This window comes from Oreochromis niloticus, linkage group LG5, assembly GCF_001858045.2.
Source record: "Oreochromis niloticus isolate F11D_XX linkage group LG5, O_niloticus_UMD_NMBU, whole genome shotgun sequence".
NCBI classification, from domain to species: Eukaryota; Metazoa; Chordata; class Actinopteri; order Cichliformes; family Cichlidae; genus Oreochromis; species Oreochromis niloticus.
The window spans coordinates 30471794-30499185 of NC_031970.2; the positions used below are offsets into that span (position 1 = coordinate 30471794).

The 27392-nt window shown below is 38.2% G+C and overlaps 2 protein-coding genes across 2 annotated transcripts; both read left to right on the forward strand.

Annotated features, from left to right (window-relative positions):
* Positions 1-2717: 2717 nt before the first annotated feature.
* On the forward strand, positions 2718-11961 carry LOC100702977 (cadherin-like protein 26). Its single transcript, XM_019358664.2, has 17 exons — positions 2718-2821; positions 3217-3339; positions 4217-4366; positions 4786-4927; positions 5031-5194; positions 5600-5731; positions 8110-8292; positions 8508-8824; positions 9620-9762; positions 9841-10065; positions 10167-10388; positions 10486-10607; positions 10690-10836; positions 10945-11031; positions 11116-11151; positions 11231-11314; positions 11435-11961. The coding sequence occupies exons 1-17, from the start codon at positions 2801-2803 to the stop codon at positions 11642-11644; spliced, it is 2508 nt and encodes an 835-aa protein (XP_019214209.1). The 5' UTR covers positions 2718-2800; the 3' UTR covers positions 11645-11961.
* Positions 11962-15594: 3633 nt separating this feature from the next.
* LOC102075564 (cadherin-like protein 26) lies at positions 15595-23331 on the forward strand. Its single transcript, XM_005450351.4, has 17 exons — positions 15595-15729; positions 16182-16304; positions 16684-16833; positions 17505-17646; positions 17763-17926; positions 18259-18390; positions 18856-19038; positions 19253-19569; positions 19654-19796; positions 19886-20110; positions 20212-20433; positions 20531-20652; positions 20735-20902; positions 21012-21089; positions 21175-21222; positions 21301-21405; positions 21495-23331. Exons 1-17 carry the CDS (start codon positions 15709-15711, stop codon positions 21717-21719), a joined length of 2568 nt encoding a protein of 855 aa, XP_005450408.3. The 5' UTR covers positions 15595-15708; the 3' UTR covers positions 21720-23331.
* The last annotated feature ends 4061 nt before the right edge of the window (positions 23332-27392 follow it).

Genomic DNA, 27392 nt, shown 5'->3' on the forward strand with positions numbered 1-27392 from the left:
TAGTCTAAATGGAGTGTCTGTCACGAAGCCATTCTTAAGAAAGGGAAACGGTTAGAAAAGGCTGAGGAATGCCAGATTACACAAGAACCAGACTGTAAGTCTGTGGCAACAGGTCTGATGGAGTAATGAAGGGAAAAATTTTGTAATAATTTTGTAAAAATTATTGTCAAAATGTATGAAGTGAGGTACAACAGTGAGTGTCTATATATTTTTTAGCCTTTTTTTTGCATATGATTATTTACATGATAGATTCAACTTGTCCCAGGTCGTGGTTTCCTTTCACTAATGGCTTTGCAAAGATCGCATAAAAAGCACACACAACAACAAAACCATTATAATCCAGAAACACTTCCTACTTTGAAATAAACATCATCACGTCAGCACAGACTGCTACATGTCTCGCCATTACCTGCGAAAATCAGTACCTTTCAAAGGTGGTGGTATTGAAAGTCATGTTTGGCTTTGTGACTTTCTGTGTAGTTAGAACTTTGATTGCTCTTTTGAAAATAATTAATTTCATGCACATGCTGTTTTTCTTTTTGCACAGTAATAACAATTTTTGTATTTACTGCAGTTTTTAAAAATTTGTGTATCTCAAAAATGAAATTATGAAGATACCACAACTTTTTTGCATTTACAGTTTTGAGGTATATACCTCTGAAATTTCTGCAAAAAAATTTGTAAAAAAGTGTTTTCAATTTCTTCGTAGATTATTGTACTTTTTGTGTAGTTACTATGTACTGTACTTAATGTAGTTACTATGGACTTAATTTGGGATATAGCAACTTGAAATGCTCCAAGAAAAATGGCACTACAGCAGAGGTGGTGTTAAGGAGGAGGAGGTTCAGAGGAAGCGGGAGCTTGTTACCATCATGGGCTCATCCGGTCAGAATGAGAATGAACAGTCATCAATCATTTGCAGGTTTCTCATTTTATTTGAATAATCAGTATTGAAGGACACACATGGACTAAAGTATCATTTAAGTCCCTCATTAACTTAAAATAATAAGTGAACTCAGGAGACCCAAGAAAAAAACCTCACCTCAGCTGCTGCCCCATGTGGGAGTGCAGAAAGAGTGAGCTGTACATGAGTGCAGTCATTATATAACATGTGACACTGATATTGTGATATTATTTTATCATTATGTTAATATATCACAAGGTTCAGTTATCTTTCCACAAAAATATAACCTACTTTTTATTTTCTTACTCTGAATACATTTCAGGGCCTGTACTTTTTTACTTTTACTTGAATAAAGAAGAAGAATACTTCAACTTTTCCTGGAGTATTTTTAACAGTAGTATTTGTACTTCTTAAGTACAGAATGTCTGTACTTTTGCCAACTCAGCAGCATGCAAAAATGTAAAGATAAGCTCTGGTGGACTTGTTCTATGTTGGGCTTAAAGTGTGGAGGCTCTGTCATTCACCGCTTTCTGTCATAGAGACGTTTGGGCAGCAAGGTTTTATAAAATCAGATGACACCTGGATAAATGATTCAAACACGCACAGTTTATCCATTAGAGTTTTTTCTAGATTTAATTCACTTTTTATTTCAAATTTTTATTTCTATTTTGTTTGTCGGTGATGTCATTGTTGCCACATTCTGCTTTAGAGTACACACGTTAATAATACTAAGCACATGTTTGACTCTTTGGCACAAAAACTTTCTGGCAGAAAACTGTGAGTTCAAATGTTTCCCGTGTTTCAAGCTTTTTAAAATGATACTTCAGGCAATACTCGATCACCAGCAGGGACAGGGGTGTGTATCACAAAAGGATTCTTTGTGGCTACTTTTTGATTCAGAAGTGATAGCATACCAGCGCGCAATGCATGCAGAGTGATTCGTTTCACAGTTGAATGCACTCCTGCTTATCATGCTTTAAAAAAACAAAGATGACAACGGTTAAATTCCCGAAATCCGTTTTTCAAAACAGGAGTTCATGAACCAGTGTACAGTCTGAGGAGGAGAAGTTTGCCTTGAAAGAACTTTGATGCAGAAAGCAACGACATCATCAATCACTGCTGCTTTGTGCAGCAAACCTCTTTCTGCCAGAGAGAGATTTGGCCAACGAGGTTGTATGTATTAACCCTCATGTTGTGTTCATCTCATATAAAGAATTTTGTGTTCCCGGTCAAAAATTAGTTTTCTTATGTCCTGGAGACCTGCAACCATCTCCAGAACTACAAACTTCACTTGATTCAGTATAAGCCTATATGTTCTAGGCATAACTTGTCCTGGGACCACATTGTTGCCCATTTGTTTATGCCATATTCACAGTGCTTTCTAGGCATGTACTATTTGAAAGGGCAGCATCCCCTAGAAGCCACCAGATGCACATCCACTGTGACGTTTGGACGTGGGATAGAGATGAGTGGCTGGGATTCCACACACTTCTCCTAAACCTCTTTTATCATTGGCAATTTCTTTTGCTGACAACGTCTTGTTCCTGTATCATGGCTGTCAAAGCGAATCACCTGTGACAACATGTAAAATTTCTGGAGCAGAATCATTGATTTTGTGTCTTTAAATTGTTTTTGTGGACAAAGTTGTGGAAGCTTAAAAAGCTTTTTTAAGGAGGTGAAGCTTTTAAATCGAAACTTGTGGTATTTGTGGTTTCAAATTTTGTCCGGAACAAAACACGAGGGTAAAAAGCGGGTTCCCTGGAAAGACAGGTATATACATGCACACTGCAGAATAAATGTTATAGTTATCTGTGTGGGTGTGGAAAGAAGAGGACTGGGTCTTTCTTCTTTGGAAAAAGTCAGTCCTCACTAAGCTGGACGTACTGAACGAACATCATGCTCTGCTTCTTTCTATTGGTACGTTTCAACATTTACTCTTTTACATTTTCTTTTTTTATACAACCCAATATCTGGTAGAGTCTCGTGTGACCTGATGGAGCTCTTCATCTATCGTACATTGTTTGTCAAAATGCTTTTGTGGCCATGTGACAAATGTTATCCAAACACTATTTTTAAGGAAAAAAAGATACTTTTGATAATGTTTTCTGACATTTCTTAAAATTGATTTAAAGTTTTTCATGAGTTTTAAAAATCAGTCTGAAGTGTTTTTCTTTATATTACAGAATGTATTTCTCCAGAATGTCTTGTGTGTGCATCTTATCAGATATAGCTTACCAGCCACAAAGGAAGCTCATTTTCCCACTCACATAAATTACTTACATTTTCAACTCGATTCCTGTTTTGTCTTCCAGGTTTATTGTTTGTCAAGTGCAACAAGTTCAGAGCTGCTGAGCCGTCACAGAAGAGCGTGGATTATTGACTCCTTTGAGATTGAGGAGGGCCATCGAGGCTCCTTCCCATATAAGTTGGGTGAGGTGAGAAATTCAACCAGAGAAAGCTTCCAATTTTACCGTTAGTGCTACTTATGTTTTGGTGTGGGCCACTTTTCTTTGTATTGGCTGTTCAAATGCTTTCATTTTCTCTAATATAATCAGAATCAGCATACTTTATTAATCCCTGAGGAAATTTTGTGGGTTGATTATAGATAAGGAATTATAAATAATATCAAAAATGTTGGCAGGAATATTACAGAGTAGAAAAGAAGGATATAACTATTGCAGTGTTTACAGTGTATGGAGGAGTTGTACAGGGAGATGGCCACAGGCAGGAATGATTTCCTGAGTCGTTCAGTGGTGCTTTTTGGTAATCTCAGTCTCTCACTGAACGTGCTCCTGTGGCTAGCCAGTATGTCATGGAGTGGGTGGGAGGTATTAGCCAACATTGTCTTAATCTTGGACAACACTACAGGACTAAATGGCACTTGTGCTGTTATATTAAAAGCTCCATTAAAAAAACAAATTTGAGAAACTCAGCAGCAATGTCACTTTCTAGAAACCATGACCAGTTATTCCAGTTTCCAGTTATGACCAATTAAAAAAAAATAATCCTTTTTGTAAACGGTTTCATCTTTTCTAATGGCATACATTCTTAATTTTTCTTTATTTTCTTTTTGTGGCACAAATAGAACAGTGAATTTAGTTTATGGGCGAACGTTAATTTTAATGCAATTACCACAAAATACTGTTACTATGAAAAAACAGTAAACTGATAAACTGTCTTGACAGTCACATTGCTGTGATACCTGCACATCATTTTATTTAATCATGTTTTTCATTGTCAAAATTTACCAGCGATGCATTCAAATCATAACTCCAAAATTTGACCTTACAAAAAATTGCTGTTGTGTTGTAGGTGAATATTGATAGGAAACATCCAATATACTTTGAACTGCAAGGACAAGGGGTGGATGAGGAGCCGTCGGAAGTCATCTCCATTGACAAAGAGTTTGGCGTGTTGTACGTCCACAAGGCCGTGGACTATGAGCAGTGGCAAACACTTGAGGTTAGAATCAACGCACGTTAAACACCAACATGTAGTGATGCCGCAGAATTTCTGTTCGTGTAAAATTCTTCACAGTGACAATGAAAATCTGTTATTGTGGAGTAGTTACTATTAATGAGTTTACAGAATGAACACACTCATACTTATTAACCAAACTATTTATGTGTTCTGTGGGGAAAAAGCTGATTTTAAGATTTTGCTACATTTCTGTCAGTTAATCATAAGGGGTTTTACCTGATTTCATACTTTTGATGTCCAAAAAAGCTGAAAACATCTTTTAAACATTTTAAACTTCTTCTCACAGAACTGAAAAAATATCTGTTTTATCATTTCTCACACTACATTCCCAATGTCCATGTATTTAATCATGTTTGTCTTTATATTGTAAGTAACTCTTTTTGATATCTTTTGATGTCTAGCTAAGACTTGAGGCCAGAAAAATGGACACATCAATTGAAACCAGGTTAGGAATTCAGATTTCTATAAAGGACATCAATGACAATCCACCACGCTTTGAGAGGAATCTGTATGAGATTAACCTTCCTCAGGAATCCACACAAGGTAAAATAAAATCTATATAAATGCTTCTTCCTTTGAACTGAATTACATGCTGATTATTGAATACACCCAGTCATACTTAGTCTGAGTTATTATTTGCCGACAGGCTCCAATCTTTTGAAAGTGCATGCTACTGACATAGACAAGAGTGGAACACTAAACTCAACCTTCCACTATGAAATCAAATCTGTGTCTCCAAATGTTAGAGACACTCAATTCATCATTGATGAGTCTGGATACATCTCATTCAAAGGATGTTTAAATTACAAGGTAAGAGACTCTTTTGCTGATATGTCAGGAGTGCAAAACACTTTAAAGATGAGTAAGAAGAACGGTGGCATTTCCTGTTTGGCTAGATCTGTAACTGATAAGACAAAGTAAAACTTACTGCAGTATTTAAATGTGCATGCTTACTTTGACCACTGTGTGATGTATGTAAAGATTGTAACAGTGCATGAACAACTGCATGTGGGTTTTAAGGCTTGTTTGTGTGAACTACGAAAGTTAGACAAGTTTCCACATAATAAAGAGCATTCCTGTAATACATTCAAATATCAGTCAACTTTTTCCACAATGGTCTAACTCCTTTAGGAGGAAATGAAGAGGATAGACTAGTATGAATACTTTAATACTGTATGAATAAGTGAAAAGTCTTTATTATTTGCTTGTGTTAAGGTGGCTGAAAAGTTTAAAATAGTGGTGGAGGCCAAAGACCACGGTGAAGTAGTCAGCCTGTCCAGTTCAACCGTTGTTGTCGTTCATGTAGGGAATGGCAACAACCACCTTCCAGTCATCAGCGGTCAAACGGTAGGCAGACAGTTGGTGTTACAAACTCCAAACAGCACGTGTTTCAGCAGTTTCACACCTGTAATCTGATACTGATGTGTAGTGTATACAGAACTATCAAGTGAAACTTAAATTTTTGATGAACCACTTTAACAGGATAAGCTAAACTGAAAAAAATCAAAGGTTAAAAAAGGAATAAATTAACAATAAATCATATTTATGTTGCATAACAATCTGTTTCAGGCCTAATAAATTGAGGTTATGTTTTTGGTACTGCTCGCATTCTTACATTCTGATAGTTTGAAAAGTTTTTAATGAATTCTTATAAATCTTTGTAGGGTGTGGGGTCATGTTAACAACATGCAGGACGGACCTTATAAGGATTTAAAATATTACACTGTGTTAAACCTCTGACCTCTTCTTCAAGGTCAATCAAGTGATTTAAAGGTCACAATGACAATCCTGCTACACAGAGGTATTTAGAACTGTTTCTTACTGCCATTCTTTGTACTGACAGCATATAGGGAACATTATTTTGTAATTTTCACGTTACTTTGGATCTCTGACCTTTTTTCAAGGGCAAATGAGGTCAAACCTTCATAAAAGGTATTTTATCTTTAAAATAAAAATTATTTAGATTTAAAATTTGCTGTGTTTTAGGAAATGATATTGGTATATCGGTATCCTGAATATCACATTTTAGTTTGTATCTAAATATAATGTCACAATTGACCTCTGACCTCACTGTCATGTTCACTGGAGTAGACTGGAGTTAGTTCATGTTTATTTACAGTGAAATAACCACAAAGTGCTATATACAAATGTGTGATTGGGGAATGGGGCTCCAGGGGTCCAGGGGAAAGGGGAGGTCTGCACAGTGAAAAGAGAACAATGTTAGAATCGAGAGGTGAAAACAACAGGAGAGAAAACATTGTCACAGGAGCCAGGGCTTCAATAACTACAGAGTGCAACGATCCAGCGAAGGCTGCCAGGTGAGCACATGAGTCACAGGTAAACTCATTGCAGGCAGGTGCGTGTAGCCTAAGGCGGGAAGCCACAATGAGTACCACACTGTAATATGAAAAAAAACAAACAGAAAGCAAGAGGAGGGAGAGAGAAAGAGAGAGAAAACAAACCTCAGCAGAGAGCTAGGGAGAACCGAAGGGACAATAGCATTCACATGTGGTTTTCTTTCAAGTTAACCCTAAACTGTGTTCTATCTTTAAACAAAGTTTTGTCCAGAGAAAGCGAATGAGCTGACTAGTTAGTCAGAATTATACTGTAGTGTAATATTATATAATAAGCTCAAGTTATTCCTCTCCAATAATTTACAAATCAGTCCCTATTATGCATTAGAATCAGAGAAACATTGTAAATCCCAGAGGGAAACTGAGTTGTCATAGCAGCAAATATACAACAAAAAACAAGCACTCATATAAAATGAGTGTAGAAACAGAGTTATGACAGATACATATTAAGATAAATATAGGGATATAGGTATAAATATAAATATACATATAAATATAAAAGGACGAGTATGTCATGGTGTACAAAAGTGACAGGGTGCATTGAGGTGTGATTAATTCTGTTCCACATGTGTGAATCTGACCCAAGTGGATGAACTAAACAAGCTGATAGCAGCAGACAGGGGAGGGTCAGGATCTGTTTCTACCTACTCCTACATCATTTTTGTGTAATCACAGTAAACATCTGTCTTGCTAACCTAATCTGATTGTCTTAGCTTATGTGACAATTAGACGTTATTAGTACAGTTAGAGGCGCTCGAGGGCTGCCTAAGCAGTAGTTTGTCACATATTACCTGTAGTGTTTAAGGCGCTCAGGTATTGAGGCAACCAGCCAGTACGCTGCCTATCTATTGATCTCACCAGATGGTGTCAACTCTCAGACATTATTAGTAGTGTTTATTTCATTTGAATGTTGATAACAAGTAACTCCATATGTATAAGGCGAGAGTTCAGGTTCATTGTTACACGCTAACTAACTGTGAGATTCTTAAGACATGAACTTTTTAGTACAAAAAAGCGATTCGTGCGATCACTCTGCAGAGCCATGGCTCATTTTGCTGCAGTACAAACTTCTATCAATAAGAACAAAGAAAACAAAATGAATATATACAAAATATAATACTATTCCCTTAAAACTGCTCAGAGTGCTTCTTCTTATTAACCCTACTTCATGTAACCACCAAATAAGTATTTTATAAAATGATTATTTATTACAAGGACTACAACCATTGTTAATAGACCACACTGACTCTATGACTGCATAAATAATAACATCAGCAAAGATAAAGAAGGGCAAATGTATATATTTCAAAATTGTGTACTATCACTGGAAAGTTCTTCTACAGGTTTATACACTCTGTATTCAAACAACAGGGCTCTGGTAAAGTGAAAGAGCTTGAGACTGGGGTCTCTCCTCTGAGGCTGCATGTGACAGACAAAGACACCCCTCACACCTCGGGATGGAGAGCCAGATACACCGTACATGGTGACGACAGAGAGAACTTCCAGATACTAACAGACTTGGAGACTAATGATGGGATCCTGACAGTAGTTGAAGTAAGTGGAGTTTGACTACATGCCATTCATTACAATAACAACCACAGTTTCTCTGTAATTACCTTCTCAACTTCTCTGTAATTAATACATAGTAGTCAAACCTGCTTTTGAGGCTAACAAAGATTATGCTCTTATATAATGATGCTGACAATATTTTTTGGATTTCACAAATGATAATTTACTGATTTTTTTTAACAACTGTTGTATAATTTCAGCCTTTAGACTTTGAGAATGGGGCACAGAGGAAGCTGTTGATCTCAGTGGAAAACGAGGCACCGTATTACTCCTGTGACGTAAAAGAGAGGACGCCCTCAGGCCTCTGGAAAGTTGATACCATTAAAGGCCATGATCCCTCTGGTGCAGCTGAACCTCAGTCAGTAAAGGTTACTGTCGACGTGGAGGATGCCAACGACCCTCCTGAGTTCAACGTGACCCTAAACGAGGTCGCAGTGATGGAGAACGTACCGGCTGGAACCTGGGTTGATAAAGTCACAGCTGTGGATCCTGACTCCAGTCATGCAAAAGACTTTCTGTAAGGGATGGTTTTACAGTTTCTCAATCAATTTGGTGCAATTCTAACATGAGAAAAGTCATGTTTTAAGTCTAAACTCTCAAAAAATCAGGAATGGACCACGATCTTCTTCCCATATGTTGGGGGAAAAAAGGCAGCTGATAACCTAAAGACACTTCAAATGGCAACAGCCTCATGACTGAGGAGGTGAGCGTGCTGTGTGCATACTTGACCCAACTGACCTGAGAGCTCCAGGACGCAGGATTTTGAGATGTGACACACAGGAGGGCAGTCTCAAGCTTTTAGTTGGGGGGTGGCCAGTTAAGGGCAATGGGAGCAGGCAGGGAGGCAGGAGGCTGAGAGTGGGATTTACCGTGGATGCAGGCGAGTTTATAGGCATGCACACATTGTAAAACCTGGGACCTAGCAGCTGGTGGAACAAAGATGCAATTGGGCGGATCCGTGCCAGGATCAGGCTCGCTGAGATGGGCTCACTTTACCGGGAGGCAGAATTGTCGCAGACATTGACGTGCTGTGCTCTACTGGTCTCTGGCACAAACTAGTGTGAGAGGGAGTCGGGCTTTTAAAGTCACACTTTTCTGCTTTGACAAAAAGTTTATTTTCCTCTTGGGCTGCAGGACTCGCCTGATATGGTCCATGTGTTGCTGCAAATACCTGGAAAAATAAGAGTAGTGAAAGTTACTGTTCTGCTGGAATAACTGCACCAAATTGACTGAGAAAAATTATAATTAACATTAACTGAACGTTGATCTGAAGCTGTTCAGTTCTGTCTAAGTGCACTGAATCTGTCCACAGTTACAAGGTAGGAAATGATCCTGCTGGCTGGGTGACGGTGGATCCCCTCACAGGAAACATCACAATGATAAAGACGCCTGATAGAGAATCTCCACACGTTGTTAACGGCACCTACACCATCTTAGTGTATGCAGTTGACAAAGGTAAACACACACTCTGACTTTTAAAACACAAACAAAAAATCTAAGCTATTTTTACTAGATTTATTGCATCTTGGACAGGTATACCACCAATGACAGGAACAGCTACACTACATATCCATGTGTCTGACCAGAATGACAACGTGCCACAGCTAAAAGTGGACAGCCTGGATGTGTGTGTGTCTGATGCCCCCACAACCACCAACATTGAGGCCTTTGACCCAGATGAAGCACCTTATGGAGGGCCTTTCACTTTTGAACTGTTGGGAAATGTTGAAGGAAAATGGAGACTGAATCCTGGTTATGGTAGAAACATCCTTCGTGTATTTGGTGACATATTACAGAAAAACAAGCACAAAAGCCAAGACTCCTAAAATATCCTATGATTTTGTGATCATTTCTTCAAGGTGACACAGCTGGTCTGGTGAAGGAGCCCGGTGTGTACCCTGGTCAACACACAATTCATCTAAAGATCTCCGACATGCAGGGAGCATTTAAAGTTTACAACCTCAGTGTGACTGCATGTGGCTGCACTGTGACACCAAACTGTCGAATTCGCCAGAACTCTGAAATAAAAGTTGGCTTTTATGCTTTATGCATAATAATTTCTTCACTCTTACTACTTCTATGTAAGGAACACAGCATTTACTTTAGTGTAGGAGAACTGTGATATGTGTGCTAACATCTCTAAGAACCCAGTATAAGTTTTATTTTACTCTTTGACAGTTCTGCTGCTGCTGACATTCACCATCTCGACCGAAAGAGAGTTCGTCACTATGGAGCATGAAGATTGTTCTGAAGGAATCCTCCTCCAATCAAACACTGAGGCACCAGGAGACAACTGCAAGGTCACTGTTTAGAAACATTTGCAACCATGCCAATGACTCATTTTAAGGCAAATATCAATAAACTATTTCTTTTTCTTTAAAGATTCCGTTCACTATTATGGAAAAACCTGTTTGTATGGACCAATTTAATCAATCTAATTTCCATATTCCACTGAATGGGATGAGAAATGGAAGACATTCAGCAAGGGTGACTTTTGGCAGTTTTCACAGCTTACACTCACAACCTAGGGTAGGTCATTTTTCCATGGAGCATGTACTTTTGTGAAGCATCCCTTGAGAGTTTGATAAACCGAATCCTCTATAGATCACCTCCTGGTCTTGTCATCCTTTTCAATAGGAAATGAAGCAGAGCTTCATCCACTCACCACGTGAGAATTTCAGAAGAGAAAGCCTGTCCCACCATTCCAGCTACACTGGGAACCAGGTTGTACACACCCACTGAAAACTGAGGATGTCTTACAAATGGATCTTAAATAATAACTATATCTTTGTGTTCTTCAAATTTCAGTCAAACTGGACCTCTGACTGTGACAGCAGCCATCAGGTAGAACACCAGACATTTGTCTTTGTAATTTTTACTTTGAAGTCAGAGATGAAGAAATGTGTGAACCTTTTGTGTACAGTTTGAAGACATGGGCAATATGAACGTCCTCCGAACACAAAACTTGAGCTGTGCTACAGAGGATAATGACATGAAGCTTCTTCAGGTTGGTAGTCTCTTAAGTATGTTACATCTCCTATGTTGCGTTATTAAAGATGCATGAGCTTGTACCATTAAAAAAATCACTGTAGGCATATTTGACTTTGACATGTTCCACCTTTTACAGAAGCTAACCTTATTCCAGGAGAAAGAAGGGGACTCACTGGATGATGAGCTTCACATCTATGCAGAGGAGGGGAACTCAGACACCACCTCAGAGCTGGAAGCAATCAGTATTTCTGAAGAGGGTTCATTTCAGGATGCACTGAAAGATCTGGGTCCAAAGTTTCACCAACTGGCTTCTATATACATGACAGCCAAGCACACCACTTTATGATCATTTCTTTAAGGTTATACAGTTGGTCTGGTGAAGGAGCCCAAAGTGTGCCCTGGTCAGCATACAATTCATCTAAAGGTCTCTGACATACATGGAGCTGTTTGCAACCACAGTGTGACTCCATGTGGCTGCACTGTGACACTAAACTGTTGAATTCGCCAGAACTCTGAAATAAAAGTTGGCCACTATGCTTAATGCATGACAGTTTCTTCACTCTTACTACTTATATGTAAGGAACACGGCATTTGCTTCACCATAGGAGCATTGTGATACACACTACCACTCAAAAATTTGGACACACCTTCTCACTTAATGGTTTTTCTTTATTTAATGACTATTTACTTTGTAGATTCTCACTGAAGGCATCAAAACTATGAATGAACACATACAGAATTATGTAGCAAACAAAAAAGTGTGAAATAACTCAAAACATATTTTAGATTCTTTGAAATAACCACCCTCATCCCAAACCATCTTGATTGAGTTTAGGTCAGGTGACAGTGGAGGCCAGGCCATTTGGCACAACACTCCATCACTCTCCTTCTTGGTCAAATAGCCTTTACACAACCTGGAGGTGTGTTTGGGGTCATTATCCTATTGAAAAAAAAATGATGATCCAACTAAACCTAACCGGATGGGATGCCATGTCGCTGCAGGAGCCCAAGGTGGGAACCATGCATGTGGATTCTGAAATGCACCATTCTACACAAGGAGAAAAATACTTTTGTCCATCCATCCATCCATCCATCCATCCATCTTCTTTCACTTATCTGGTCCAGGTCACTGGGGCAGCAGTGTTGGTTTCTTTTCTCTATGTTTTTCTTCATATATCAGATAACCTGAAATCTAATATCCACTGACAATGACGGCACCCACGAGGCAGAACACCAGAGAGTTGTTTTTATTTCTTCTTCTTCTGTATTTTTTTCCTTTGTAACTTTAAGACCGGAGCTGAATAAACGTGATTTTTTTGTGTGCAGTTTGAGGATTTGGCCATTATGAACTAGTTCCACAAAGTCATTTAAGATAAGATAACAGATAAGATAACCTTTATTAGTCCCACACGTGGGGAATTTAATTTGTCCTCATGCTGCCTCATAAGGTTGGTAGTCTCTTTAGTATGCCATGTCTGCTACACTGCATTACTATCATTTCCTCCCAGAGTAGTTAGTTAGATCATTGTGCACAAAATTTACTATTAGATTATTGTATTACAGGTATAGTCTTTGCTTATTATAGGAAAACTTGTGTAACTTCTGTGATTCTTGCAAGAAATCTGCTGTCATTCACACAAACAAGTCTTAAAACCCAGATGCACCATTTTAATGCATGCACTGTTAGAACCTGCATGCACGAGACAGTGCTCAAAGCAAGCGTGTGCATTTGCTTTCTGCAGTAAGTTGAAATTTGTTTTGCATATTTTTCACACTTAAATGTGTCAGTCCTGTGTGGAAAAAGTAATTGCCCCCTAAATATAACAGGTTGAGCCACTGTTGGCAGAAACTGCAACTGCAATCAAACATTTGTGATAACTTTCAATGAGTCTTCTACGTTACTGTGAAGGAATTTGGCCTCTGCATTCAGCCACACTACATGCTTTTTGAACATGAACAATGCTAAAGCCTCTAAATCTGCTTTCAGTCTAGACTTTCACCAGACCACACCATAACCTTGATTTTGTTTCGTTCTTTGTGCCATTAGGAGGTGAACTTGCTGGTGTGTTTTGAATCATTGTCCTGCTGCATAACTGAAGTTATGTGCACATGAGCTTCAGAGCATAAATTGATGTCCGTACATTCTCCTTCAGGAGTTTCAGGTAGAGAGCTGAACTCATGTATAATGTAAGAGTAAATACCAATGGTTTTGACCTGTAACTTATGATACGTCTGTGAGATATCTTGATGAATGCTCAATCATCCAGGTAGGAAAATCCCAAAAAGATGATTCTGTTCATCTGGACGTTTCCAGTAGTACAGCACTGTTAATTTTATGTGACCTCTTTGTGATTAAGAGGTTAATAGTGTGCAATGTGATTAGTTTCAAAGTTGGATCCAACCTCAGCATGTCAGAGGGCTGTGGCGGCAGACCTTGTGTTAATACTGTGGACCAAAAAGAAGACACTCGAGGCAGGAAATGAACAAAAAAACGAGCCGTTTATTGAGGCTGAGAAAAACATGCAAAACAAAGGGCAAAAGGGAACTAAGACGAAACTAAGAATAACCTAAACTGGGAAAACTAAAACTAAACACTAAGAACATGGAACATGGAAACCTGGGCTTGGGAAAGAAAACCTGAAACATGAACTATTGATAAGCATGATAAGCAGATGACCTGCCGATGAACAAAGGCTAAAACACAAAATATATACAAGCGAAGTGGAAACACATGGGGAACACAGCTGGGATGAATAGACATAATGACACAGAGGAAGCAAAAATTACACAGTGAACATAGGACGAGAGACTGTCAAAATAAAACAGGATTCACGCTGAAACACAGACTAAGACAGACAGTTTGAGGCTGGAGGAAAGAAGCAGGCATGGGGATGAGACAGACAGAAGAGATAGAGAGGGTGAGAGACATGACGGGCTGGCGAGAACACACATGACAGACAGGGGAGACATGGAATGAAGCACAAGGAGAAGAACATGGGAACAGAAAAACAGAGATGAAACACAAGGGCATGACTAGGACCTGAAGAGCGAGGGATCAAGAGACACTGAGGAGTTCACGGACTCTAACATGGGACACAGTGATGAGACAGACAAGAAAACATGAACCTGAAATTACAAATAAACTCTGGGACATGAAAATGACTAAATTCAATACTAAATTGTCCCAAACTAAATGGGTGACCGTGGTTCAGGGGGTTGGGAAGCTCATCTTCTAACTGGAAGGTTGCCAGTTCGATCCCCAGCTCTGTCTGTCTTGGTTGTTGTGTCCTTGGGCAAGGACACCTACCATGGTGATGACCAGCCTCACTTCTGTCAGTCTGCCCCAGGGCAGCTGTGGCTACAACTGTAGCTTGCCTCTACCAATGTGAGAATGAATGAATAGTGGAATTGTAAAGTGCTTTGAGGGTCTGGAAAAGCACTATATAAATGCAATCTGTTATTATCATTATAACACAAAGAATCACAAACATACAATAAACTCAAAATGCTGGGTCAAATGACCCAGAACTGTGACACGGCATGGCTGGTTTTTAAAAAATCGAAGACTGAGAATGCTCAACTCAGTTTGTTTTCAGAAGGAGTTCATAAATCAGTGTGGAGTCTGAAGAGTACAAGTTTCCTCTAAAAGCAGCAAAGACATTACCAATCATTCCTTTCTGCAGCAAACCACTTTCTGCTGTAGAAACATTTGAGCATTAAGGTTTGAAAAAGTCAGATGACAGTTTGAAAAGTGAAAAAGTCCACTGAGAGAGAATGCTGAAGTGGATGACTGACTAAAAAAACCAGACTTTTACTTTTAGACTGAGTTTGTTCTAGATTTAACTCACATTTTATTTCCTGTTTTAAATTTCAGTGTTATCATTGTTGTCATGTTGTGTTTTAATAACACCAAGTACATGTTTGACTCTTTGGCACAAAGCCGTGAGGACAAATGTCTCACATATTTCAAGTTTTTGAAAAATTGTACTTCAGGGAATCCTCGATCACCAGACGGGGCTGTGTATCACTAAAGGATTCTGAAGCAGTCACAGTTTGCAGAGACTTTATAATGTTGGTTGGACTCCAAGGATCAAATGCAGAAAAAGCGGGAAGATAATATCTTCTTCACACATGAGTGATGATTTTTGAGTGAATACACACTGAGGGTCAGAGATTATAAAGCATTTGAAAAGCAAGATCAAAGTTGGCATTGTTCAGTTACTATAAAAAGTTTGTGACGTATTAAAGGTTATAAAGCTTCTTCCGTGGAAAGGCAGGTATGAAACCACACACACACAGACTGGATTTTGCACTTGTGTATGTGGGTGTGGAAAGCAGAGGACCGGGTCTCTTTACTCTGAAAAAAGTCAGTCCTCACTCACTCTGAGCTGGATATACTGAAGAAGAATCATGCTGCGCTTCATCCTGTTGGTATGTAACATTTCTGTTACATTTTATTTCTTATAAAAGTATGTGCTGATTATGTGAGCAAATCTTGTGTGCCGAACTCGTCATCTATCATATGGCCACATAATAACAGATGACAGATGCCACGTGACAGATGTTATCTGAAATCTTCTTATAGACAATGAAAACAAATCCTCCAAAATATATTTTTGTTTTTAGTTTTTAGATTGCTTAAAATGGAGTTAAGGGTTTGTTATGAGCCATAAAAGTCAGAAACTTCCTTTGAAATGGTTTCATTTTTCTTATCACGCTACACACAGGAAAAATGCCTTTGCATATCAATAGAAATATGTGTGTGCGCTCACCTTATCAAAACCTGTTTACCAACTATAGAACAAAGCGCTTAACTTCCACAGTCACATAAATTAAAGCTAAAGCCTATAACCATACCCTGACATTCCTGCTTTGTCTTCCAGGTTTATTGTTTGTCAAGTGCAACAAACTCAGAGCTGTTGAGCCGTCACAGAAGGGCGTGGATTATTGACTCCTTTGCGATTGAGGAGGGTCATCCAGGGCCATTCCCATATGAGTTGGGCAAGGTGAGAAATTGAAGCAGAAAATGTCCATTTCCAAATTTCAGAAATAAATAATGACAAATCCGAATGACATATTTTTACTTTGGACTTTGCCCACTTTGTATGACATTAGCTGTAGAGATTTAGAACATCTCTTGAATGTAATGGAAATAAGCATACAGCATTGTCCATTTATGATCAGTTGCTTAAAAAAGAAAAATCCACTAACAGTCTACGAGCCATTTTGTGTTTCAAATGTGTATTTTGTCCTTTCTTTCTTTTTTTAATATACAAAAATAATCAATTTAATTTTGGGAGGAACTTTCATTTTAATTTAATTGCCAGTAAATACCCGTGGTATCCACCATAACTGACCTTACAAACATTTGCTGTTGTGTTGTAGGTGAGTGTTGATAGGGAATATCGAATATACTTTGAACTGCATGGACAAGGGGTGGATGAGGAGCCGACAGGAGTCATCTCCATAGATGAACACTCTGGCATGTTGAACGTCCACAAGGCCGTGGACTATGAGAAGTGGCACGCACTTGAGGTTAGACTCGACACATGTTAAACTCCAACATGCAGAGATGCTGCAGAATTTCTGTTCACAGTGACTGTGAAAATCTGTTATTGTGGAGTAGTCACTGTTAATGAGTTTGCAGGATAAACAAATTAGAGTTCTAATCAAATTATGTATTATCCTCTGTAAATATGAGGTTTTCCCTGATTTCATACTCAATATGTAAAATATTCACATTAAAACATCTTTAACCTCTTAGGACCTGGCGTCCACATATGTGGACATCACATTTTGGGATATTTAGACCAAAATACTGAATTTTGCTCTACAAGGGCCTGATATCCACTTACGAGGACATTATACTGGCACTGTTCTATCAATATTATTAATGAATATGCTCATATGTAGCTCTCATTTTTCTTAAAAACAAAAATAAGGCAAAAAAAAAATCAGGTAATTCTTTGTTTTTACATTCATCGCGCCCCAATATGTCCAAATATCAAAGAGAAATTAAAAATGCATGCAGTGGAAGAGTTCAGGTCTTAGGAGGTTAAAACATCTTTAAAACACATTTTCTTGTCAGAGAACTGAAAAATATTTGTATTATGACTTTTCACACTACATTCCCAATGTTCAACAATTTATCATGTTTGTCTTTATACTGTATACTGTATATCTTCATGATATCTTTTGACATCTAGCTAAGATTTGAGGCCAGAAAAATGGACATATCAATTGACACCAGGTTAGGAATTCAGATTTCTATAAAGGACATCAATGACAATCCACCACGCTTTGAGAGGGATCTGTATGAGATTAACCTTCCTCAGGAATCCACACAAGGTAAAACAAACAAACAAACAAACAAACAAACAAACAACAAATGCTTCTTGATTTGAACTTAATTACACAGTTATTATTAAATACACTTATTAGTTTGAGTCATCATTTCCCAACAGGCTCCAATCTTTTGAAAGTGCATGCGACCGACATAGACAAGAGTGGAACACTAAACTCAACCTTCCACTATGAAATCAAATCTGTGTCTCCAAATGTTAGAGACACTGAATTCATCATTGATGAGTCTGGATACATCTCATTCAAAGGATGTTTAAATTATGAGGTAAGAGACTTTTGTTGATATGTCAGGAGTATGAAACACTTTAAAGATGAGTAAGAAGAACGGTGGTATTTCCTGTTTGGCCAGCTCTTTACCTGATGAGACAAAGTAAAACTAAGCATTTATGCAGATATGAATACTTGCTTTGAGTGCTTTCTCATGTGTGCTTTCGTTCCAATGAACAAATTATTTTCCTGTACTACATAAAATTACTTGTAAGCTACATTTGTTGACAAGTGGTCCAACTCCTTTGGGAAGAAATATAGAGAATAGTATTAATTCTTTATTCTTCTTTTTGTCTGTTAATGTAAAACTCTTCATTTGCTTGTGTTAAGGTGGCTGAAAAGTTTACAATAGTGGTGGAGGCCAAAGACCACGGTGAAGTAGTCAAACTGTCCAGTTCAACTACTGTTGTAATTCACATAGGGAATGGCAACAACCACCTTCCAGTCATCAGCGGTCAAACGGTAGGCAGTCAGTTGGTGTTGCAAACTCCAAACAGCACGTGTTTCAGCAGTTTCACACCTGTAATCTGATACTGATGTGTAGTGTATACAGAACAGAAGGTAAGACCCTATGGTGATGTGGCATCGATTAGTCAAAATATAAACATAAGAAAAGAAAACTGAGGTAAACTGAAAAATTGTGAAAGGTGGAAAGAATAAAATATGCAGATAAAATCATATTTCACTTGCATTTATACTGAGTTTAAGGCCTAAAACATGGATGCAATTACTTGCCCATACTTCATATAATCACCAAATCATAATTTTACAAGGAATATAAACACTGTTAATCAACCACACTGATTCCATGATTGCATAAATTGTAATATCAATAAACATAGATGAAGAAATTGTATACATTTCATGTTTTGTACTAGTACCAGGGAGTACTTCTACAGGTTTATACACTCTGTATTCAAACAACAGGGCACTGGTAAAGTGAAAGAGCTTGAGACTGGGGTCTCTCCTCTGAGGCTGCATGTGACAGACAAAGACACCCCTCACACCTCGGGATGGCGAGCCAGATACACCGTACATGGTGATGAGAGAGAGAACTTCCAGATACTAACAGACTTGGAGACTAATGATGGGATCCTGACAGTAGTTGGAGTAAGTGGAGTTTGGCTACATGCCATTCATTACAATGACAACCACAGTTTCTCTGTAATTACCTTCTCAACTTCTCTGTAATTCATATATATATTTGTCAAACCTGCTGTTGAGGCTAACAAAGATTATGCTCTTATATAATGATGCTGAAAATAGCTTCTGAATTTCACAAATAAAAATTTTGGGATTTTGCAACACTGTTGTATAATTTCAGCCTTTAGACTTTGAGAATGGGGCACAGAGGGAGCTGTTGATCTCAGTGGAAAACGAGGCACCGTATTACTCCTGTGAAGTAAAAGAGAGGACGCCCTCAGGCCTCTGGAAAGTTGACACCATTAAAGGCCATGATCCCTCTGGTGCAGCTGAACCTCAGTCTGTGAAAGTCACCATTGATGTGGAGGATACCAACGACCCTCCTGAGTTCAGCATGACGGTGAAAGAGGTCATGGTGATGGAGAACGTACCCGTTGGAACCTGGTTTGATAAAGTGATGGCTGTGGATCCTGACTCCAGTTATTCCAAAGAATTTGTGTAAGCGATTTATTTAATTAAACATCTCTGAACACTGATCTGAAGCTGTTCAGTTCTGTCTAAGTGCACTGAATCTGTCCACAGTTACAAGGTAGGAAATGATCCTGCTGGCTGGGTGACGGTGGATCCCCTCACAGGAAACATCACAATGATAAAGACGCCCGACAGAGAATCTCCACACGTTGTTAACGGCATCTACACCATCTTAGTGTATGCAGTTGACAAAGGTAAACACACACTCTGAATTTTAAAAAACAAGCAAAAAATCTAAAAAAACAGCTTCTTTTTTTTACTAGATTTATTGCATCTTGGACAGGTATACCACCAATGACAGGAACAGCTACACTACATATCCATGTGTCTGACCAGAATGACAACGTGCCACAGCTAAAAGTGGACAGCCTGGATGTGTGTGTGTCTGATGCCCCCACAACCACCAACATCGAGGCCTTTGACCCAGATGAAGCACCTTATGGAGGGCCTTTCACTTTTGAACTGTTGGGAAATGTTGAAGGAAAATGGAGACTGAATCCTGATTATGGTAGAAACATCCTTCGTGTATTTGGTGACATATTACAGAAAAACAAGCACAAAAGCCAAGACTCCTAAAATATCCTATGATTTTGTGATCATTTCTTCAAGGTGACACAGCTGGTCTGGTGAAGGAGCCCGGTGTGTACCCTGGTCAACATACAATTCATCTAAAGATCTCCGACATGCAGGGAGCATTTAAAGTTTACAACCTCAGTGTGACTGTATGTGGCTGCACTGTGACACCAAACTGTCGAATTCGCCAGAACTCTGAAATAAAAGTTGGACCTTATGCTTTATGCATGATCATTTCTTCACTCTTACTACTTCTATGTAAGGAACACAGCATTTACTTTAGTGTAGGAGAACTGTGATATGTGTGCTAACATCTCTAAGAACCCAGTATAAGTTTTATTTTACTCTTTGACAGTTCTGCTGCTGCTGGCATTCACCATCTCGACCAAAAGAGAGTTCGTCACTATGGAGCCTGAAGATTATGTTGGAGGAATCCTCCTCCAAACAACCACTGAGGCACCAGGAGACGACTGCGAGGTCACTGTTTAGAAACATTTGCATACATGCCAATGACCCATTTTAAGGCAAATATCAAAAAACCATTTCTTTTTCTTTAAAGATTCCGTTCACTATTATGGAAGAACCTGATGGTTTGGAGTACTATAATCACCCTAATCTCAATATTCCACTGAATGGGATGGTAAATGAAAGATATTCGGCAACGATGGGTATTAATGAAGTTCCAAATTTTGGCAGTTTTCGGAGTCAACTCAAAAAGCCAAGAAGGGTAGGTCATTCTTTCATGGAGCATGTACTTTTGTAAAAGCATCCCTTGAAAGTGTGATAAACAGAATCCTCCATAGATCATCTCCTGGTCTTGTCATCCTTTTCAACAGGATTTTACACAGAGGTCCATCCACCCACGCTTTGGGAATTTCAGAAGAGAAAACCAATACAGCTACACTGGAAACCAGGTTGTACACACCCACAGAAGATCGAGGATGTCTTACAAAAGGATTTTAAAATAATAACTATATCTTTGTGTTCTTTAAATTTCAGTCAAACTGGAATTTTTCACAAACCAGTGGCTGTGACAGCAGCAATCAGGTAGAACACCAGAGATTTGTTTGTAATCTTTTACATTGAAGTCAGAGATGAAGAAATGTGTGAACCTTTTGTGTGCAGTTTGAAGACATGGGCAATATGAACGTCCTCCGAAAACGAAACTTGAGCTGTGCTATGGAGTCTAATGACATGCAGGTTAAACGGCTTCAGTACGTAATCTGTTCAGTAAGTTACATCTCTTATGCTGCATTATTCAAAACATATGAGCATGTATCATTCAAAAAATAATAATTTACATGTTGCAAAATTTTCAGGCAGTGACCTCACTCCGGAAGAAAGAAGTGGACTTAGGAGACGATGAGCTTCACATCTATGCAGAGGAGGGGAACTCAGACACCACCTCAGACCTGGAGGCAATCATTATTTCTGAAGAGGGTTCATTTCAGGACACACTGAAAGATCTGGGTCCAAAGTTTCACCAACTGGCTTCTATTTGCAGCCCGACACAAACACAGTACTCAGGATATCCTGTTATGTAGCAAACATTTTTGTTTCAAGTGTGAGGAAGAATGCATTTAAACCCTTTATTCTATTCAGATTTGGGGTTAATTAAAAAGGGTTTGTGGCAACCACTTCTGCATGAGATATACTACCAGAGAGAGATATTGTTAATCACATGTATTTAATGACTGTGCCACATGCATCTTCAGTTTTCATATCAAAATGAGGAAAGAAAAGCATAAGTGCACAGTTGCTGGATCACAAGAGATTGTTCTTCCCTTTCATGTTAGCATCCATAATGCAAAGTTGCCTTTGGGATAAACAAAAAAACAAAAATCATCTTCACTGAGTGCTCATGCAAAGGGTGGAACTCAAGGTGGTCCCTCTTAAACAAGGAGAAAACTACAGTATTTACAACAGTTTTAGGAAAATGGAAACTCTTCAGAGTCTACCTCTACCAACTATTGGGAGCGCTCTCTGCTCTGTGGTATTCGACCCAGGTGGTCCTGGTAAAAAGGCATTTTTTTGTTATTTACTTTTTTTTGCGGGGTGAGGCTGGAGATTAGAGAGATTGTGGGGTCTTTGTCACTTATCTCTGAGAGGTTCCTCCTCCTGTTTAAAAACAAACTGGTATATATATATACCCAGAGCTTAAAATTAATGCTAAAATAAAAATGAATTGATTATGTGGTGTCCACAGTAATCAGGTTTGAAGAGCTCCTGAAACTGCCTACACCACATACATACTGGGAGTTAGTCACGATAGGTAAAGCATGTCTTTCTGAAAAAATAAAAGATCTTGTTTTGTGTTGAATCTCAAGAATCTGTGGCCCGGATAGATGTGTGTTATTTTGCCTGTAGTGTTAAAGGTGTTACAGGGTTTTGGACTCAGGGTTTCTGAGAACAGTTTGGGTTCTGTTTTGGTTTTGAGGATCATTTGTGTTTGAGGTTTACTCCTTTTGTATTATACGTTGTATTGTTTATATTTTTGCTTTATCTCCCAGCGGTCTCAGTGCTTCTTGTTTAAGTAGTGTTCAGTTTATTCTGTTCAGGTCTGTGTTTTGTCCTCCTGTGTCTCATGTGCAAAGTTAGTCTTCTCTCCCCTGTCACAATGAGCGGGCAGCATGTGGAGCAGAGGGGACAACCCAAATGCAGACACACGGAGAAAAGAAGGCGAGCCGTTTATTCAGGCTGGTTGTCAAACCTTACAAAGATAAGAAAACCAAACTGAAAAAGGAACAAATCGTGAAAAACTCAACTGGAAAAACACTAGGTAAGCCTGGAAACACTAAGAACTTGGAGAGCGAGGGACACAGAGAGATAAATAAACATGGAGACAAGACAGAAAGGGGAATGTTGAAGGAAATCTGACAACCTACAATTAACCTGAATCTCAAGGCATAAACAACATAATCAGAAAACTCATAAGCACAAGAAAACTAATCTAAGAACTATAACCCACTATTCAAGATCAAAACAATAAACAAACAAGATTCATACATCCAAAACACAAACACTGGGTCAACAACCCACAACTATGACATCCTCATTCATTTGTGTCTGTCTTCCTGTTTTACTTTGGTGATTGTTGTTGTATGTTGTAGGTTTTTTTCTGTGATTTACCAGAAATAAAACTTGGTTTTGAGTTCACTCTTTCTCTTCTGAGTCTTCCAATTGGGTCCACATCCCACCAGCCACACACCCTGACATATAACATACCAGGAGCTACAAATTTAACATGCAAACATCTGAGTGCCTTTAACCAGCTCTGGTTTCTTGGCTTATTTTTTATACACGATCTGTTTTTTGTTTTTGTTTGTTTTCTGATTCTGCATCTTTTTCTGTTGTTTTTATTTTATTTTATTTTTTACTGCTCTTTACTTGCTCACATTGAAAATGGACTCAGCTTTCAGCTTTAACACAATGATGTAAAGTAGGAAGGAAAATAGGGTCATGTGATATCTCAAACAAGATCATTTTAATAAGAGGACTGACAGCTTTCCTTTGCATAGCAATCTTTGGATGAGCACTGATTTAGTACATGTAATGCAGTGGTACAGTGGGATGGGTTGGTGTGGTTGTTGGAAGAGTGTTCAGAGAAATTATTTGGGTTTTGTGTTAATGGAATTTGCTAAAAAGAAAATATGCTCATCAATATTTTGATGCTTATTTTTTGTAAGTTGTTCATTTTCATTAAAGTTAAAGGATTGCTCAATCAAATCTATTAAAACAATCGGGCCCTGCCTTGATTGTATGCTCACACAGCTTTTAGAACAGAGTTTAGTGTGGAAGAAGTGGCGGTAACCAGGTCTCATGGGCTCAAGAGGCTGCTGCTGCTAGCACCAGCCATGGTGAAATGCAGCAGGAGGGACCGTAGTCCCAGCAGCAGTGTGAGAAAGAGACAGAGGAAGGTGAGATTAATGTGGTCAAAAACTACATGGAGGGATATAATTAGGAATAGGGGCAAGTGAAGGATTCCAGCAAAATGAATGAATAGTTTGACAATCAGACATCACTAATAGTGAACTGTCACATGCTGAAGTACAGTGAAACTAAGATGTGGTAACCCAACAACAGAACAGAAAATCTCACCTACACCCTACACAGCTCACTTGTAGCTCAATGTCTCCCCCTTCTGACTATCAACTTTTGGTCACTGGGCACCTGAATAATGGATCTCAAGCTAAAGATTATATGACATTAGATGATCTCACTACCCACAACCTGCACCTTCAGAGTGGAAAAAATAATCATTTTTGCCTAACAAGCATAAAGAAATGAATTACATTTTGTGTGTATACTCATTTTTGAGCTTTAATCCTGCAAGAAGGCCAAGATGAATCTCTTAGAGGAGAATTTTACAGTAACTATTAGAATAAATGAAAAATTGAAATAACACATTGACTGCTTTATTTTTTTTTTAAATTGTCTTGAGTATTTTTTTTTTCTCCATATAAAAGACATCAAAATCTGAGCATACAACTTAAAAGTAAAAAGAATCTATGTACATTCTGCAGTCTATGATGCTAAAAGGACATCACTGCAGTGAGCATGTAAACATCTTTTGAATGAAAACATCAGCATATGAACACAAAACTGAAGAGACACTGCAACCGTATGAAAGAAGACGACTATTTAGTGAAATTTCTACTCCTGAGGATTAACTGCTCTGTAATTTATATTATTACCATCCAAGAACTAAAGTAAGCTCAAATTTCAGTTTATAAACGAAGTTTTTTCTCAAACAAACTATTAGAATTTCTGAGAGATTTTTTGAGAAACTGAGGCTACGTCCACATGTACATGGGTTTTTATGAAAACGCAGCTTTTTCTATGCATTTGGGCCTTCCGTTCATGCGTAAACGGCATTTTGGGTCACTGAAAGGTGACATTTTAAAAAACTCCTGCCAGGGTGGAGATTTGTGAAAACTACATTTTTGCGTTTAGGTGTGGACGAGGAAAACGGAGATTTACTCAGGCAACGTCAAAAGTGTGTGGCGTTTTTGACATCATGCTGTGGCCACGTTATTGTTTACATGAGATAAATTTCTACAATGGCAGATAGAGACAAAATACTGTTGCTGTTAATCTGACTATCTGCAGTTTTTACACGCTTACATATACACACACAGTTCAGTGATTCCTGAGATTAGGGACAAAACAGGTTTTAATTTTCTAAAATATATTTTTTGATTTTTCAAAAACATATTTATATATAATTGTTACACAAAGTTTTGGCTGTCTCACCATGTTTTGGTACAATCTCCTACGTGTAACATTTTTTAATAATTTGTGTTTTTGCTGGAGAAGTGCAAGGTTTTTGTCAACACCTTCAGACACAAAGAAATGCAAAAATATATATTTTAAATTAAGTTGTTTCAGCTATTTTGACTATTAGCATCTTCTCTATTCTATTGTTTATGCACATATGTTTTCAGAGTAATTATACCACATTTAAAAGTAAGATTGTTTTGGCTTTTTATTATTAGAGTTACAGTCATACATATTTTCAGAAGCTTGTATTTAATTATACATTTATTGAGAAAATTACGTATTTTTATTGGAAGATCATGAGGGAGGAAAATATATGGTTCTCCAAAAGAGAAAAATAAACCAAAACTCCATATTATGGAGTTGACAAGGTGCTGACAGTGGTGACACAAATCTGACGGTGTTGACACACTAGTAGAAAACAAGATATTATTTCTTTCAAAATGACCATTAAACCTTAACAACCTTTGTAATATCACAAGACACATCATAACAATTCTGTTTTTGCACATGTCAAGTTCTACATCTTAATAGTTCACCAGCAAGTAGCTGCCTGCTACTCCTTGATTCCTAAAGTACTCTGTGGTTTTGTGTTTAGACCCTGCTGTACTTTCTCCCCTTTTGTCTCTCTGTGCTTGTTTCCAAAACCTTCTCTTCTGCCTTTTTTCTCTTTCTTTCAGATCACTGATGTTCTTTATTTTTCTCTTTTTCACTCTATTTCTCCATCTTTCCCTTTCCTTTATGAGAAACTCTTTCTTCAACTCAGGCTGGCTGTTAACTTTTTCTCTCCTTCTTTTTTAATCCTCCCTGTTCCTTCTCTTTTGTTCCTCTACTGACAGGTTCCCCTTTGCTATTCTAGCCTGAAATGTACCATTTTGTAATTACTATAGTTTTTCTGAACCTGATGCTTTTTTACAGATTAAGGATGAATATTCACAACACATCACATCATTCACAATCATGCATTAAGCAATAGAGATGCTATCCGGTCTTTAAGTCTGATGTCATTAGCCGTTTCCAGGTCCAAACTGCAGATCCCAAAGTCAAAGGAACTCTGCAGCATCACTGAGAGTTACAAACTGTCTAAATTCTTTCATCTTTAATAAAATGATCAGTGTGGCTGCTCTACCAGGTGTAACATCCAGGCATCCATGAAAACAGAATATATGAAATTTAACAGAGTTAGAAGTTAGATTGCTTGTTTCCACCTGAACATGATATACCAGCTCTGCTACCACTTCCAACATAAATGAAGACAGAAAACTAAACAGCAGTGACTATTGTCAGGTTACTGAAGTTGGGCTAGCTGGTATATAGTGATGTGCTACATGATCGCTAGCGACACAGCTATGTTAGTATAATATAAACACAGTGAAGCTGGAGGATGAATGCTAACTTTTTTCCACTTGATAAAAGTTGAGATATAATAGAAAAAGATAAAAAGCATTAAAACATTTTAACAGCACAACAGGCTTAATAAACACAGAGTAGTTTAGGCCCGGAAGCAGGATTCATACATCATCACTTAACGACCAGCTCTCGGGGCACAGCTAGCTCAGTAGAAGCCACATGATCGGAAGGTTGGGCATTCAAATCCAACGAACAGCAGCTAGCAGCTGCCCACTGCATCACTGAGTGAATGGGTTAAATGCAGAGGACTAAGCATTTTCCTACAGGATTAATGATGTATACATAAACAATGAGATTCAAGATAAGGCAAATTTGATAATATTTGACACATCTGTAAAGCAGAAATATCAGTAAAATAAACAGGAAGTAACATATCTGAAATATTAGTAAAAAATTACTTAATATAAATGGTGAATAGCACACTTTTGTGGCATTTGTCAACACCATTAGAAAAAGGGTCAACACCGTCAGCCAAAATCCTGATGGCGTTGACATCTGATGGTGTTGACAAAATACCCTACTTTCTCTCA

Excerpts from the sequence above, each read along its gene's own strand:
- LOC100702977 (XM_019358664.2), top strand. The coding sequence starts at position 2,801 with ATGCTCTGCTTCTTTCTATTG. Across the intron at positions 4,367-4,785 it reads AGCAGTGGCAAACACTTGAG|CTAAGACTTGAGGCCAGAAA; the intron begins GTTAGAATCAAC and ends TTTGATGTCTAG. Across the intron at positions 11,032-11,115 it reads CCAGCTACACTGGGAACCAG|TCAAACTGGACCTCTGACTG; the intron begins GTTGTACACACC and ends TTCAAATTTCAG.
- LOC102075564 (XM_005450351.4), top strand. The coding sequence starts at position 15,709 with ATGCTGCGCTTCATCCTGTTG. Across the intron at positions 19,039-19,252 it reads GGATCCTGACAGTAGTTGGA|CCTTTAGACTTTGAGAATGG; the intron begins GTAAGTGGAGTT and ends GTATAATTTCAG. Across the intron at positions 19,797-19,885 it reads AGTGTATGCAGTTGACAAAG|GTATACCACCAATGACAGGA; the intron begins GTAAACACACAC and ends CATCTTGGACAG.